Source organism: Schistocerca cancellata, chromosome 12 (genome assembly GCF_023864275.1).
Source record: "Schistocerca cancellata isolate TAMUIC-IGC-003103 chromosome 12, iqSchCanc2.1, whole genome shotgun sequence".
Taxonomy (NCBI): domain Eukaryota; kingdom Metazoa; phylum Arthropoda; class Insecta; order Orthoptera; family Acrididae; genus Schistocerca; species Schistocerca cancellata.
In genome coordinates, this window is record NC_064637.1 from 46023510 (window position 1) to 46038678 (window position 15169).

General features: G+C 39.0%; 1 protein-coding gene and 1 long non-coding RNA gene across 5 annotated transcripts in view; one reads left to right on the forward strand and one right to left on the reverse strand.

Moving 5' to 3' along the window:
* The window catches only part of LOC126109872 (pyruvate kinase-like), a 146078-nt gene that overhangs the window by 40482 nt on the left and 90427 nt on the right, over nucleotides 1-15169 (reverse strand). The window contains exons 1-4 of one of the 4 annotated variants that reach the window (XM_049914939.1): nucleotides 14341-14455; nucleotides 12176-12244; nucleotides 9492-9633; nucleotides 1907-2130 (exon numbers count right to left, since the gene is read on the reverse strand). In XM_049914939.1, the coding sequence (XP_049770896.1) occupies nucleotides 1907-2130; nucleotides 9492-9633; nucleotides 12176-12208 (399 nt within the window). In that variant the 5' untranslated portion in view covers nucleotides 12209-12244; nucleotides 14341-14455. Of the gene's footprint in view, nucleotides 1-1906; nucleotides 2131-9491; nucleotides 9634-12175; nucleotides 12345-14340; nucleotides 14461-15169 lie in introns of those variants that run through there. The other 3 variants (XM_049914941.1, XM_049914938.1, XM_049914940.1) reach the window with 3 other exon arrangements.
* LOC126109873 (uncharacterized) overlaps nucleotides 12376-15169 on the forward strand; it is a 33561-nt gene continuing 30767 nt past the window's right edge. The window contains exon 1 of the long non-coding RNA XR_007523738.1: nucleotides 12376-12521. This is a non-coding gene — a long non-coding RNA (uncharacterized LOC126109873). The remainder of the gene's footprint in view (nucleotides 12522-15169) is intronic.

Below are 15169 nucleotides of genomic sequence, written 5' to 3' on the forward strand. Positions count from 1 at the left end.
TATCAAATGACTTTTTTGTGAAAATGAAACACTAATTTTGAATTTAAAAGTAAAAACATTTTGTTCAAAGTACTGACCATTGCTTTCTATACATTTTGACCACCTTTCTGGTAATTTGTGGACACTACGCCAATAGAAATGTTCGTCTTTTGAAGCAAACCAATTAGACACCCAACTTTTGACTTCTTCGTAGGAATCAAAGTATACCTCAGCCAATGAGTGTCCCATTGATGAAAACAAATGGTAGTCTGAAGGGGCCAAGTCTGGTGAATACGGCGAGTGGGGTAACATCTCCCAGCCAAGTGTTTTGATTGTATCCTGAACCAGTTTTGCTTTGTGTGCAGGTGCATTGTCGTGTAAAAAAATTAATTTGTCATGTCTTCTGGCACATTCTGGACTTTTTTTCGATCAATGCATAATTCAAATTGATCATTTGTTGTCTGTAGCAATGAGTATTCACAGTTTCAGCGGGTTTTAGAAGCTCGTGATACACCACACCTTTCTAATCCCACCAAACACAGAGCATTGTCTTCTTGCCAAATCGATCTGGTTTTGCAGTCAATGTTGATGGTTGTCCCTGATTAACCCATGATTTTTCCCATTTAGGATTCTTAAAATAAACCCATTCTTCATTGTCAGTAACAATTCGATGCAAAACTGATTTTCTTTCATGTCTTTGAAGCAAAATTTTACAAATGGTTTTTCGGTTTTCCATCTGTCTTTCATTCATGTGGCACCCACTTTCCACACTTTTGGATCTTTCCCATAGCTTTCAAATGGTCAGAAATTGTTTATTGTGCAACATTTAGCTTTGCTGCCATTTGCTTCTGACTCAAAGTGCCATCTTCATCCAATATTGCTTGCAATTCCGCATCTTTGAACTTTTTTGGTGGTCTTCCATCTTCTTCATTTCTTACATCAAAATCAATATTTCTGAATCATAAAAACCATCTTTTGCATGTTGCTTCTGATAGAGCATGATCACCATATGCCTCGACAAGCAGTCGATGCAACTCTGCAGCACTTTGTTTTTCAAGTGAAAACAAAAAATTAATGCTTTCCGCAAATCATCATATTCTGGTGCAAAATTTGACATTGTTAACACGATGAAAACATATGTTTGTTCCATGACTATGTATACTAAATATCTTTGAGAGATGTCATACCAACCCAACAAAAAAATAAAAAAAAAAAAAATTAAGGCTCTTTCACAACAAACGCTCCCTATCGACACATTTTTATCTTGACACTCATTTCATACCGGTACACCTGGTGTAACATTTAGTAACTATTAGTTTCAGCTGAATATTCAGACTTCAACTCAATTATCAATTTGAGTGCAGTGTCTACCTAATCTTATAACCAGACACTGTACTAAAATTGGTAATTGATCTGAAGATGGTTTCATATTCAGACAAAACTAGTAGTCATGGAATATCATCCAATAGCAAGCTGGACTTAAAAGAATCTTTATGTAAAACTTTTTATGCCTCGTTACTACCACCGTAATGCCAGGCATTCACATGACAAATTCATATTACAATTTGTTGCTTTGCAGGTTCTGTCACATGAAAATCTTCAACACTACGAATGCCTTCCTGCACAATACATTATTTTTTAAAAAAGAAAAAAAAGTGTCTTTAAATTGCACACCCTCCCTATAATGCTGTGAGTCAATAGTTCTTACAAAAATGTCTCTAACCTACATTACCTATAAACACAGTTGAACAACTGTGAGAAATGAATATATAAATTCACGTACAAATACTGTAAATTCAAATAAAGATGAATATATTTAACTAAACAAAATTTCATATGCTTCCACATTTAAATATTGTTTCTTAATTAGAATGGCAAAAATCTGCACATTGTTATTTCAGTTGTAACATCAAATTCTGTTTCTCACCCCCTCAAGCAGCCCTGTTCGGATCTCCGGCCCTTTTGTGTCAAGGGCAATTGCCAGTGGATATTCCATGCCCAATTTCTTGCTGTAATTGGCTGCGGCTTCACGAATGTTCTTTATCGTCTCTGCATGGTACTCGTGACTGCCGTGCGAGAAATTCAATCTCGCTACGTTCATGCCCGTTTCCATCATCTTTTCCAGCACAGCTGGATCACGAGATGCTGGCCCTATGAAAAGAAAGAAGGTAATGTAATATAATCAACAGTAACAGATTATTTGCTTTCCAAGCAGTTACATTTTGCTAACCTAGAGCCTTAGCAACAGAAGAAGAATCAGTCTAATTTAAAGCACTATACCTACTACATACTCTGCAAACCACCATGCTGTGCACAGCAGAGGCTATCTTATCATTACTAGTCATTTCCTCTCCTGTTCCACTTGCAAAAGGAGTGAGGAAACAAACTGTCTATACTGGGTTATTATAAATGATTGAAGCGATTTCACAGCTCTACAATAACTTTATTATTTGAGATATTTTCACAATGCTTTGCACACACACATACAAAAACTCAAAAAAGTTTTTTTACGCATTCACAAATGTTCGATATGTGCCCCTTTAGTGATTCGGCAGACATCAAGCCGATAATCAAGTTCCTCCCACACTCTGTGTAGAATGTCCCCATCAATGAGTTCGAAAGCATCGTTGATGCGAGCTCGCAGTTCTGGCACGTTTCTTGGTAGAGGAGGTTCAAACACTGAATCTTTCACATCACTATGCGTGAAACTTGCCCGCACGCGTTCAACCGTTTCTTCGCTCACTGCAGGCCGACCCGTTGATTTCCCCCTTACAGAGGCATCCAGAAGCTTTAAACTGCGCATACCATCGCCGAATGGAGTTAGCAGTTGGTGGATCTTTGTTGAACTTCGTCCTGAAGTGTCGTCGCACTGTTATGAGTGACTGATGTGAGTGCATTTCAAGCACGACATACGCTTTCTCCGCTCCTGTCGCCATTTTGTCTCACTGCGCTCTAGAGCACTCTGGTGGCAGAAACCTGAAGTGCGGCTTCAGCCGAACAAAACTTTATGAGTTTTTCTACGTATCTGTAGTGTGTCGTGCCCATATGTCAATGAATGGAGCTACAGTGAATTTATGAAATCGCTTCAGTCATTTGTAATAGCCCTGTACATCTCCATACGACCCTAATTTCTCTTGTCTTTGCAGTCCTTATATTAAATGCACACTGGCAGCAGTTGAGTGTCTGCACTCAGCCCTATATGCCAGTTCTCAATTTTCTTATTAGCATGTTGCAAAAAATTTTGTATTCCTCTAGGGATTCCCATCTCAGTTCGTGAATCATCTCCATAATTACGGCATGTTGACTGAACTGACTGGTAAAAAATCTAGCACATTCCTCCTCCTTGCTTTCATGTCTTCCTTTAATGTGATCTGGTGAAGATGACGAACACTCAAGCGGTAGTCAATAACTATTTGCACTAATGTTTTATATGTACTCCTTTATAGGCGAGCTACACTCCTCTAAAATTCCCTCAATAAACCAAAGTCTACCACTGGCCTTCCCTGGTATGAACTTGGAATTTGTGACAGGACCACCCTTGTTCTCTATATACCACAATTCACAGCTGGTCCATGTCCAGGGCACTGTAACCTATGTGAATGACATCCTGTGACCTGTAGCCATACCCTTTCCACACAACACCCCAGGCACCATTTTTCAGCAAGACAACGCACGACATGTTGCTGCGTGAACTGTTGTCTTCTTGGTGTCACAGGATGTCAGTCCTTTTTGCTGGTCTGCCAGGTCACCAGACTTGTCCCCAGTCGAAAATATTCTACACTTTATGTGTGTTCTCTTCCCAGCGCTTGGCCAGGAGATCTTTTCTATATCCAGTTACAACATACAAGGGCTGTTCAAAAAGTATGTGGGATATGGTGAAATGACAGGTGCAGCACTGTGACCCAATGCCGACCGCCATAGATGAACTTCGGAACCAGATGCATGCAGCACTGATGGTTATACCACAGGACGCCACTCACGCCTTATGTGCAACTATGCTATCACGCATGGAACAAGTTTCAGGACCCATGGCGGACCCTGTGTCTACTAGGCAGCAGGACACATGCTGAACCAAGGTGACCGAAATGCTAATCATTTCTGTAGAACATACTAGTGTATATGGCCTGTGAATATGAACCCCTAATCTCTAAGTGGTTCGAAGTGTTCTATTTTTTTCTGAACCTGAGTATACTATTGGTCTCGGTGGCTCAGTGGTAAAGAGCCAGAGAACAAATCCAAAGTCACATGTTCGACTCCCAAATTCCACCACCATTTGGAGTCCACATTAAACTGTAGGTCCCTTATAACATGCTTGGTAAGACAGTTCGGAGACTTAAGGAATACAACCGCCCATCACTTCTAGTAGGACCATTCCCACCAAAGCACTGTGGTGCTCAAACCAACCTTCATGTTGCCACAGCTTTGCTTTCCTGCTATTAACCTTACATTATGTGATCAAAAGTACCTGGACAACCCAGAAAACACACATTTTGTATATTAGGTGCATTGTGCTGCCACATACTGTCAAGTACTCCATATCAGTGACCTCAGTAGTCACGAGACATCGTGAGAGCAGAACAAAGCACTCCGCAGAACTCACAGACTTTGAACGTGGTCAGGTAACTGGGTGTCACTTGTGTCATGTCTGTCTATATGCGAGATTTCCATACCCCGAAACATCCCTAGGTCCACTATTTCCAATGTAACAGGGAAGTGGAAATGTGAAGGGACACGTACAGCACATTAGCGTACAGGCCAACCTCGTCTGTTGACTGACAAACCGTCAACAGTTGAAGCTCGTAATGTGTAATAGGCAGACATCTATCCAGACCATCACACACGAATTCTAAACTGCATCAGGATCCACTGCAAGTACTATGACAGGTGGGTGCGAGGTGAGAAAACTGATTTCATGGTTAAGCAGCTGCTCATATGCCACACATCACGCCAGTACACGCCAAATGACACCTCGCTTGGTGTAAGGGGCGTAAACATTGGACGATTGAGCAGTGGAAAAATGGCTGTGTGTAATGATCATCATAATACACAATGTGGCGATCTGATGGCAGGGTGTGGGTATGGCAAATGCCCGGTGAACGTGATCTGCCAGCGTGTGTAGTGCCAACAGTAAAATTTGGAGGCAGTGGTGTTATAGTGTGGTCATGTTTTTCATGGAGGGGGCTTACACCCCTTGTTTTGCATGGCACTATCACAGCACAGGCCTACATTGATGTTATAAGCACGTTCTTGCTTCCCGCTGTTTAAGAGCAATTTTGTGATGGTTATTGCATCTTCAGGGTGTATACATGGACAAGGAAAAAAAATTCCCGGATTTCCCGGTTGAAAGTACACTTTCTTCTGGGTGAAAATACACTTTTTCCGTCTTAAGTGACAATCTACTTTTCCTCAGTGTTGTAAAACTTGTCAATCCTTAGAATGTTTATGGTTTTCTACACAGACGTAGAATTTGCCAACACTTTAGAAAACAAAACCCAGGGGGGAAAAAAACACGTTTTGGAAAGATCTGATGTGCAGCAACGTGTACACTGCATTTTTTCGTGTTACGGAGGTATAAATACGATTTCCACCAAATACTGCATGTTACTTTCCGAAGCAATGAAATCGAGATTGCGACGCGCTTTTGTAAGCTAGTCATAGCTCATGTCACGTGATCTCGCCAGCTGATGTCAGCATAGGACACGTGATGTAGTCAACCAGTAGCAAGATTACACGTAAGTAGCGCGAACGCACAAAAAAGAATAGTTAATGGTTTACATTAATATACATAGTGTTGCTACAAGAAACACAAACCTTTCACAAATAATATTGGTCTCTAAGATCAATAAGCTTCAAGAGAAGCTTCCACATATAATGTGGATCTTTGTGCTCGTGTTACACTTTAAGATACATCACACAAATGTGCCAGTAAAATTTTTAATAACGACATAAATGTCTGATCTTGTAGGCTCGAAATTCTTCTAGATGGTCATCCTCAAAGAGTTGATTTTTTAATGAGAGTCAAACACTCTGTGGTTTAAGAAATTCATTGTACATTCTCGCACATATGGTAGTTCATCTTGCGTAAATGGAAATTTACTTTGAAAGTAACAATTTTCAAACCACCATTCACAATATTTTCCCGTGACCTGTTAGAAATGGATTTTTTTCAGCAGTCGCCAGAGAGCGCCAGATAACAGGCGTCACTGCGCCTGCGCAGCTACGATGACGCAGGAAGCCCACATGTTCATACGTGTAAAACATAAAAAGATCTTGTATTATGTCATAAAAGAAACAAGACATCAAAGGACACTTGAAGAGCATCGGAATTTCGTGAACCATACTAAAATGCATAATGCGGCTTAAAGTGCACAATCCTGTGTCCAGATTCGGATGTAAATTTTCTTGAGCACCAGTACTGTATTTCATGTTCGGTTCTTTATTATGGCATAATGCCATACGAACTAGAAGGTGGAAAACGTGCACTTGAAATGCAGCGAACAGTGTGCAGCCAACACTGTGAAATTAAACACTTTGTTTCAAATAAATTGACTGCCTCGGCGCAAAAGATTAATAAAAGCCAAATCTCTTTAGCAAACCGCCAAAAATAACTTCATTGTTCTGCAAGGCGATTAATGCTTGACTGTCAGAAAGGTGGGGAAAAACCTGAAACTAACAACATATTTTAGCCTTCCGCAATTATGCGAACGTATTTTAATTCGTTTGGCAGCTCCCGGCCACTGAAATCCGTTTTGTTTTCATTTAATGTGAGAGCAATAAACGAAGAGGAAACAGCAAAATCACTGGAGACTACCCACCTCCCCACTACAACTCAGACTGCTCTATGCATCAGGTCCGGATCTACGATATTTCCGAACCGGAGCAATTTAGATAGTGGCGCCCAGCCACACTTCTGTAACCAGAAGCGAGAGAAGGTACTACTCCTACGCGACTCAACTGCGCATGCGCAAGAGCCCGCCCGCAACTGCTCAAATGAATCTAATGTAAACAGCTGTCACGTCACACTCAGAGGCAATTTGTTTTTAGGAAGCACAGCATATTCTTCCTAAAGCCATTGACACAATTTGGTTGGCAGACGCTTGTACGAGCACTGTGTTTTGTTGTTGTATATGACGCATTTCCTTTGCGACTTAAGTTTTATTTTAGTTTTTTTCTTTCGTTCATGTTTTGCTGCTGCAGTATTATTCTGCAGAAGCGGGATACAGTAATATCCTTCGTTAGAGTATTGGTTCTTGCCAGTCAAAAGCACAAAAATTTAACTGGAAACAAAAACAATTAAAAATTCCCGGAATTCTAAAAAATTCCCGGGTTTTTCCCGGAAGTCCCGGGTCGTATACACCCTGATCTTTCTACACGATCAAGCACCTGTTCATAATGCACAGCCTGTGGCAGAGTGGTTACACAACAGTAACATCCCTGTAATGGACTGGCCTGCACGGAGTCCTGAGCTGAATCCTATAGAACACCTTTGGGATGTTTTTAAATGCTGACTTCATGCCAGGCCTCACCGACTGACATCAATACCTCTCCTCAGTGCAGCACTCCGTGAAGAATGGGCTGCTATTCCCTGAGAAACTTTCCAGCGCCTGATAGAATGAATGCTTGACAGCCATGGGCTTTAAGCTTGCAAATTTCTACACTTTATGTGTGTTCTCTTCCCACTGCTTGGCCAGGAGATCTTTTCTATATCCAGTTACAACATACAAGGGCTGTTCAAAAAGTAAGGAGACTTTTCAAATAGTGAGGGCAATGTAGATTCAATTACCGATCTTTTTTGTTATGTTGGTATGCATGTCCCAAACATAAGTTCACAGTTTCAAGTGTACAGCATACTTCGTTTGTTTTTGCCCGATAGAAAGGTTAGACATGTTTTAGTGTGCTCGGAAATTTTCAATTATAACAAAAAATGTAGCAAAGAATTTGCATCAAATTTTGTGTTGAAAAATGGAATCTAGTGCTTTAAAATGCCTGAAATGTTGACAGTGGTATGCAGTGAATCTGATCTATATACAAAAAATGTTTACAAGTGGTACAAGCTCTTCCAAGATTGTCGAGACAATGCCAATGATGAACCTCACTCTGGACAGCCCAGCACACCAACAACAGATGGTAACGTTGAAGCTGTGAAGAAAATTGTTTTGGAAAACAGTCAAATTACTGTAAAAGAGATTGCTGAGGATGTTGGCGTATCAGTCAGCTCATGTCATGCAATTTTTTCAAAAGGTTTGGACACGAGACATGTGTCAGCATAGTTTGTTCCTAAACTTTGCAATTTTGATCACAAGGACCGTAGCACGAGCATCGCTTAGGAGCTCTTGAATGACATCAATGATTCGGATTTGCTCAAAAGGGTCATAACTGGTGACAAAACGTGTTTATGGTTGTGACGTCCAAACCAAAGCCCAATAGTCCCAAAGGAAGCATGCCAAGTTCGATCAAACGTCAAAGTTTTGCTCACTTTTTTCCCCTCTCAATTACTGTGCATAGTGTGTCATTAATTTTTGCCTCAAGGTTGTATGGTCAATAAGGAGTATTACCCTGGCATTATGCACCATCTGTGAGAAGCAACACACACACACACACACACACACTGCATCACACCATCGTCCTAGCTTGAGAGAGATTTTTTGGCCACAAACAATACGACAATCATGCCTCAGCCACAATATTCACGTGATTTGGCCCCCTGAAACTTTTTCCTGTTCCCAAAACTGAAGAGACATATGAAAGGACGAAGGTTTTCAACAAATAAAAAACTACATCGCAGGAAGTACCCAAAGCTGTACAAAAGAGTACTTATGAGAAGTGCTTCAAGGATTGGAAGAAGTGTTGGCATAAGTATCTGAGGGGGATTAATGTGAAGAGGAAAACACAAATATTGATGAATAAATTAATATTTTTTCATAAAAATGTAGTCACCTTACTTTTTGAACACACCTTACATTTTCAAAAAGGTATTATTTCATTGATATCCTATATATCTTACTGTTATAAATAGTAGGTTCGTTAAAACTAGAGCAATGGCAAGTTGTGAGCAGGGAAAGAGTAACACACCACGTATTCCCCCCCTCAGAACCAAACCCTGGATGTGTGTGGTAGAGAAACCCTCCCCTTTAGTGTATGTACAAATCACTGTTGCTTTCAATGGTTTAAGAGCTCTCTCTGTTAAACTTCCTGGCAGATTAAAGCTGCCAGGAAGTTTCATATCAGCACACACTACGCTGCAGAGTGAAAATTTCATTCTGGCTTTTTCTCTATTCCTGGCAGATTTTTTTTCTTAATCCATAAAGGTACCTCTTTAACCCCTGTTTAAAAAATGGATTATCAGCTTTCAGTAGCTACTCCTCTTCAAGACACTGGCAAAAGAATGATTTTAATGCCTGCAAACAAAATCACAAAAATCTACAAGAAAAGCAAATTTCTGAAGACACATTTAGGTGTTTGCAGGTTGAGATATGCAACGGCTATATTTTACAAATGTGAGTGAAACTTACCAATCGTACAAATGATGCCGGAGAGACGAACATATGAAGCCTTCGAGTCAATGTCGAGGGCGCACATATGGTCGAGGTGGCTAACTGCATCTGCTGCTTGCATCTGCATTTTTGGCAGATGACTAGGTTGGTCTGTCATTGTCTGAAATACGGTAAAAAGAGAGCATGCAAAAGGTCCACCACAAAGATTTCCAATTCATCTATTCTAAATAGAAAAGTTGCTAACAGACAAGAAGTACTACTATCAACCTGATGCAACACTTTAATCTAAGTTTCATTATTACACTCATCCCATGCTAAGATACGAGGACTACTGATGGGTCAAGGGCAATGAAACCAGTAGAAATCTAACAGCCTACAACCTTTATTATCTACAATTCACTTCAAGGAAGTGCCATACTTAAATGTAACTTACAAACTAGTCAAGAATAAGATAAAACCTGTCAGCTTTGATTGATCACACTATAAACAAGGGAAATATTCACCAGCACTACATAGCCACTATGCTAACTATGACCTCATATAATCACAAGTTATAGCTAGCGTAGCAATATGAGGTATTGTCGAGGACTACTCATGTTATTAATTCCTTAAAAACCAAACTTTAAAATATCTGACTACAGTAAAAAAAATAGGGGCTTTAGTGAATGAGTGACAAAAACAAAAGCAGGAAGGAAAATTTAAATTCATGTCACATCAACAGCGCAGCCAATGGAGACTAAGCAAACTTTTTGATTATGAAATGATGGGGAAGGAAACTGGCTACACCGTTTTCAAAGGAACAATTCTGGTATTTGACTGGAGTGATTTAGGGCAATAATGGAAAACAAATCTGAACAGCCTGAGAGTAATGTGATACATCATCCTCCCAAATGCGAGTCCTGTGCACTAACCACTGCATCCCCTCTCTCGGCTGCTCACAACCGAACAATCATCAGCCAACCTAACCTAGACCTCTGACTATGCTACAGTGCAATTTGTCACCACAACTGTCATAATAAATAAATACCTTCACAACACCCCTATCGTAATACTAATGGTTCAGAGTTAGTGTTTTATTACACTTTTGACCAATTTTTGGAGAAAAAAAACTTCTTTGCAGCAAATACCAGGAACCTCTCAGTTACTATCTGAATGCTTAGATAATTTACCTCACAACAAAGGATATACTGCTGAAGCTACAGCAGACTGCAATTTCTACTTTTAATTGTTTGTGTTTCAGGCAAGCAAACATCTGAGCGTCTCTGTTTAAAGAAATAAAAACAGAGGAACTATACATAGATTGCCAATGTAATGGTATGGTTGTATCTTTGTAACTTTCTAGATAGTATTAACTCCTCTATGGAACTCCAGCTTGATTCCTAAATCAACAAAATTTCATGTAGGAGTCTTACGAGCATTGTCAGTAACAAGACTACAGGTTTTTATGTGCACCTGGGTCTGTTTAGACAATTTTACAAGTACGGATTATATGAGAAACAGGTAATAATTACAACCAACATAGCTGCTTCTATCCAACAATATGTATTAAATCTTACTAAGTATAGTGGACATTATATTTAAGCATAATTCCATTACTCAAACTCTTCCTTTTTGTCTACAATCTCTGTTTTGGTATTATGATATTACAACATGTGACAAAAGGTAATGCACCAGCATTAACTTTTTAATTAATCAGGACATATGTATTCCTATACAAAATCTGAAAGATATAATACAAGACCAACAAAACATCAAATGACTGTAGTAGACTACCAGACTACACAAGTTTTCTTTCATGTAAATACTAACCTCTCCCAAACATTCTATAGAATACTATTAATGAAGTTTACCTCCACCATACAGATATCTCACTTACTTGAGTCTTCAATCTTATTGAGAAAACCATATGAAAAACCATACGCTTGAGTGAAACATTGCTATTATATACATTGGCCATGACAATAGTCACTCAAAGTTCAAGAGAACAGACAATAATTCACCCTTTTTTAAAGCGACTCAAAATCAACTTTATTCTTTTCAGCAAATCAAAATTTGATGAAAATTAAGACTATACAAATCAGACTGCACTACACACTTAGTTCGCAAAATGTCTTGCAGCACACTGTCAGTTAAATGGTATCCACCAACTACATGCAGAGCAAAGGTGCAGGAGATACTTACAAAGTTTAAACTGCAAGAAAAATTAAGGCAAATTAAAGCTGGAAAATGAAAATCAATACGCTGATTATGCCGATGTGAACAGAGACACCAGTTCTGCACAATGTCTCTTGTGATGTTAAAAACTGCTCTGCAAAACTAAGCACAGGCTGCAGCTCATAAGAAAAACTATAAACAATGAGCAAAACATGCAGATAGTCACTGTACAAACTGAAATGCACAAGCTACAGCATGTTTAACATTCACAACAAGTGTTATTTGCAAATGAAAAGGGTGAGCTAAACAACAAAATTGAGGAGACTTTGCGATCTACGATATACAAATATTCTGGCGAGCTTATGCTTTTAGCATGCGCCCATAAAGAAAAAGATTCTACGAAAAAGAAAAATACTTTTAGTGCCAAACTTTACAGGGAAGAGATGTTACAGGAACTGCGAGAACTAAAAAGCCGCATCCGTGAAGGTTGTAATATACAAACAGAATAAAGTGATGCAGCTGTTTTTCCATCAAACTACCACACTGACCTTATCAGTATCGTAAACAGTTGACCAAACCATACTTCTCCTTTGATTTACCAACCTACAGGCACCAGACTGCAAGAAAAATTGAATACGGATGAGAGGTGATACACTGCCCTTGAAACAACCTACTACAAAGTTAAGGCCCCCTGCAAGGAGTGGCCTTCTCATAAAATGCTACCTGACTGACTGCCAACACTCCCAGTCACAGAGCATTGGGCTCTGGGCCTAGTCTAAATATAGAAGCTCAGAAGTTCACTCCGAACAGTCGAATACACACAATTCACTGGGTCATCAGTGCCACTCTTAGTTATGCTTTGTGTCACATGAAAGCAATTCGTCTCAGTAGTACGTAAGTTTTTGCTCACTGGAACACTTGTGGTACATATATACTCAACTGATTATATTCATGATAAATATTATTATGTGGAACAAATAACTTTAACACAATATTTTTATGGCTACTATCTAACCATTTAATTATAAACCAATTAGTTATTCCTAGTCAGGAGTTTCTTTATTGTGACAGTAGTCAAGTTAAAACAATTTTGGTTTACATTAGGAAACACTTCTGTTGACTATCTGACATTTGCATAAGCAGACTATCAAAGAGTTTTACAACTATATTTTACTCCTTCCTGTTTTGAATTTAAGAGTCACCAAAGTGCAGATCTTATTTCCTTGATTACTCTCAAATTGCAATGGCCTGTTAAACTTTCCCAGTGTATAAACACACTGTCAAGTGACAATATTTCCAACTGTTTTAAACAGATTCCTGCCAAGATTCACATGTTTGAGACCCGGCCAGATTCAATTACCTGTACTTTATTTTATGCGTAAGTCAGCAGTTACCCCAGAATATTATCCCACAGCACACCAGGAAATGAAAATATGAAATGTGTTATCTTACAGAATTGTGTGTCCAAAGTAGAAAACTATTCCGATTGTAAAAGTATGTCTACTTCATTGTTTTTCTTAGTTTAAATTTTCATGAATATTGCTGTCCAGAACTTTGAATCTTATACTGCTTATCTTTTTTTTGTTGTTGCACTTGCACAAACACTAATGTCAAGCTTACTATACAGTAGTGCAGGAAAATAATGTGTCAAGAAATAGTTATTTCTTATTCACTGAAATTCATAAATTACTGGCCATCAAGTCAATTTCCAAACGAACAGCTTGATTACCGCTGCATGTTTGTCAACACTGTCGACAGGACATTCTGTAGCTTTGGACACACAGTATACCTATGAGATTTGTAAAGACATTGACATATCAGTGTACTTATTGCTTCGTATAGGGCATCAGTGGAGATGATATCCACTAATGTAACTCCATTCCTGTAACAAACTTTGCATTTGCTTCGAAAACTTTGGGATCTTAAGACAAATAATCACAAACCTACCTGCACACAAGCACTAAAACTGTACGTTGTGCCAGATTCCTTTAATCTACAACTAAAAAGCAGTGATCCCAAGTGCCTTCAAATTACAGATTGATGTATCCCTTACGATGTTTAGAACGCCGGCAGAGTGGTACATTATGTTACTTAACACACCGGCAGATAATTATACGCAACAGTTAACTTTTAATTTGGTTATCCATTCTTACAGTCTGTGAGTGAGGTGTGAACTAAAGGACAACGGTTATTCCTGGTATCCGTGTCCTTACTCAGGCGGATACGAAAATCAAAATTTATTCTATTATAACATAGGCCAATATTATCTTCCAACTTGATACCTTCCGGTGTTTCCTGCCAATACTATACAATATTTCCCGTTAAAACGTCACAACTCTTTAGAAGTTTACACACATTCCGTTTAACAACCAAGAATCATTTTAGCTATAAAGATATTCGCCTGTCAAAACCGTTTAAACGAATGTCAAATCACGCGTACTTCAAAGGGGATGTTAATGAAATAATGAAACAAGCAAAAACTGAATAGCACAGTGAAATGATAAGAAGGGAGTGTCTTGGATGCGGTCAATGGCATTACATGACATTTATACTGACTATTTCTCACAAATTTACGGAAAAACAGCCTTTTCGAAGTTCCGAATTTTATCACACTGTGACCTTCTGCAAAATAAAACTCAATTAGTCTTGTATTACAATTATAAATAACATGGGGTATTTCACAAGTGCCAAATTCCGGGAACTGATGCCGTACCTTCTTAACGTGGAGCTGTCCAGCTGTCTTGAAATCCTTTAGCCGAATGCGAAAGGACGTTAGAGGTCAGGCCGTGTAGTAGAGAGTTTCCCGTCACCCGGCACTGACCGATCAATAAAAATCCTGTTTCCTGCAACTCGACGCTCTGATAATCGCTATCATAAACGCAGAAGACTTATCCTAAAAATCGGCATGAAATTTACAGATTGGATAGAAAAGGCATTAATCTACGATTATATACTTATTGCAACGTAAAAAATGTGTTTCAATCAATAGCGTAGTCTCACGGCCGGATCAGCTGTTCCGCCAAGGACGCTTCCGCCAGCCGCGTGAATTAAGCAGTTGTACTAAATCAACAATTTACGGAAGGAAGTGAGACATCTCGACGGCCAGGGAACAAGTGTAGACTTGATAAAACAGTCCTTTATTCGGTTAACTGACATTCTATGCAAATATAGCTGTCATAAAAAGTTTTAGCTTGCGCAATGTCATCTCAACGTGTGGGAAATCAATCTACATAATAAACAACTTTCGGCACTACATCGAGAGAATTAAAAATAACGCATAAGCTCTGTTTCCAGCGAATGCAGATGACAAAAGCATCATTGTGAAAGATGTGGGAATGCAATGTAAATGATTTAGCAAATTGGGAATGCAATGTAAATGATTTAGCAAATAAGGTATCAAATAAACAGTGAAAGTGAACATTTTCAAATTTTGGGACTGAAAATAGATGAAAAGCACTCTTGAAAGTATCATATTCAGGATCTCATGAAGAAACTAAATGTTGCTATCTATACTACATTAAATACGAATCATCTCCACTTCC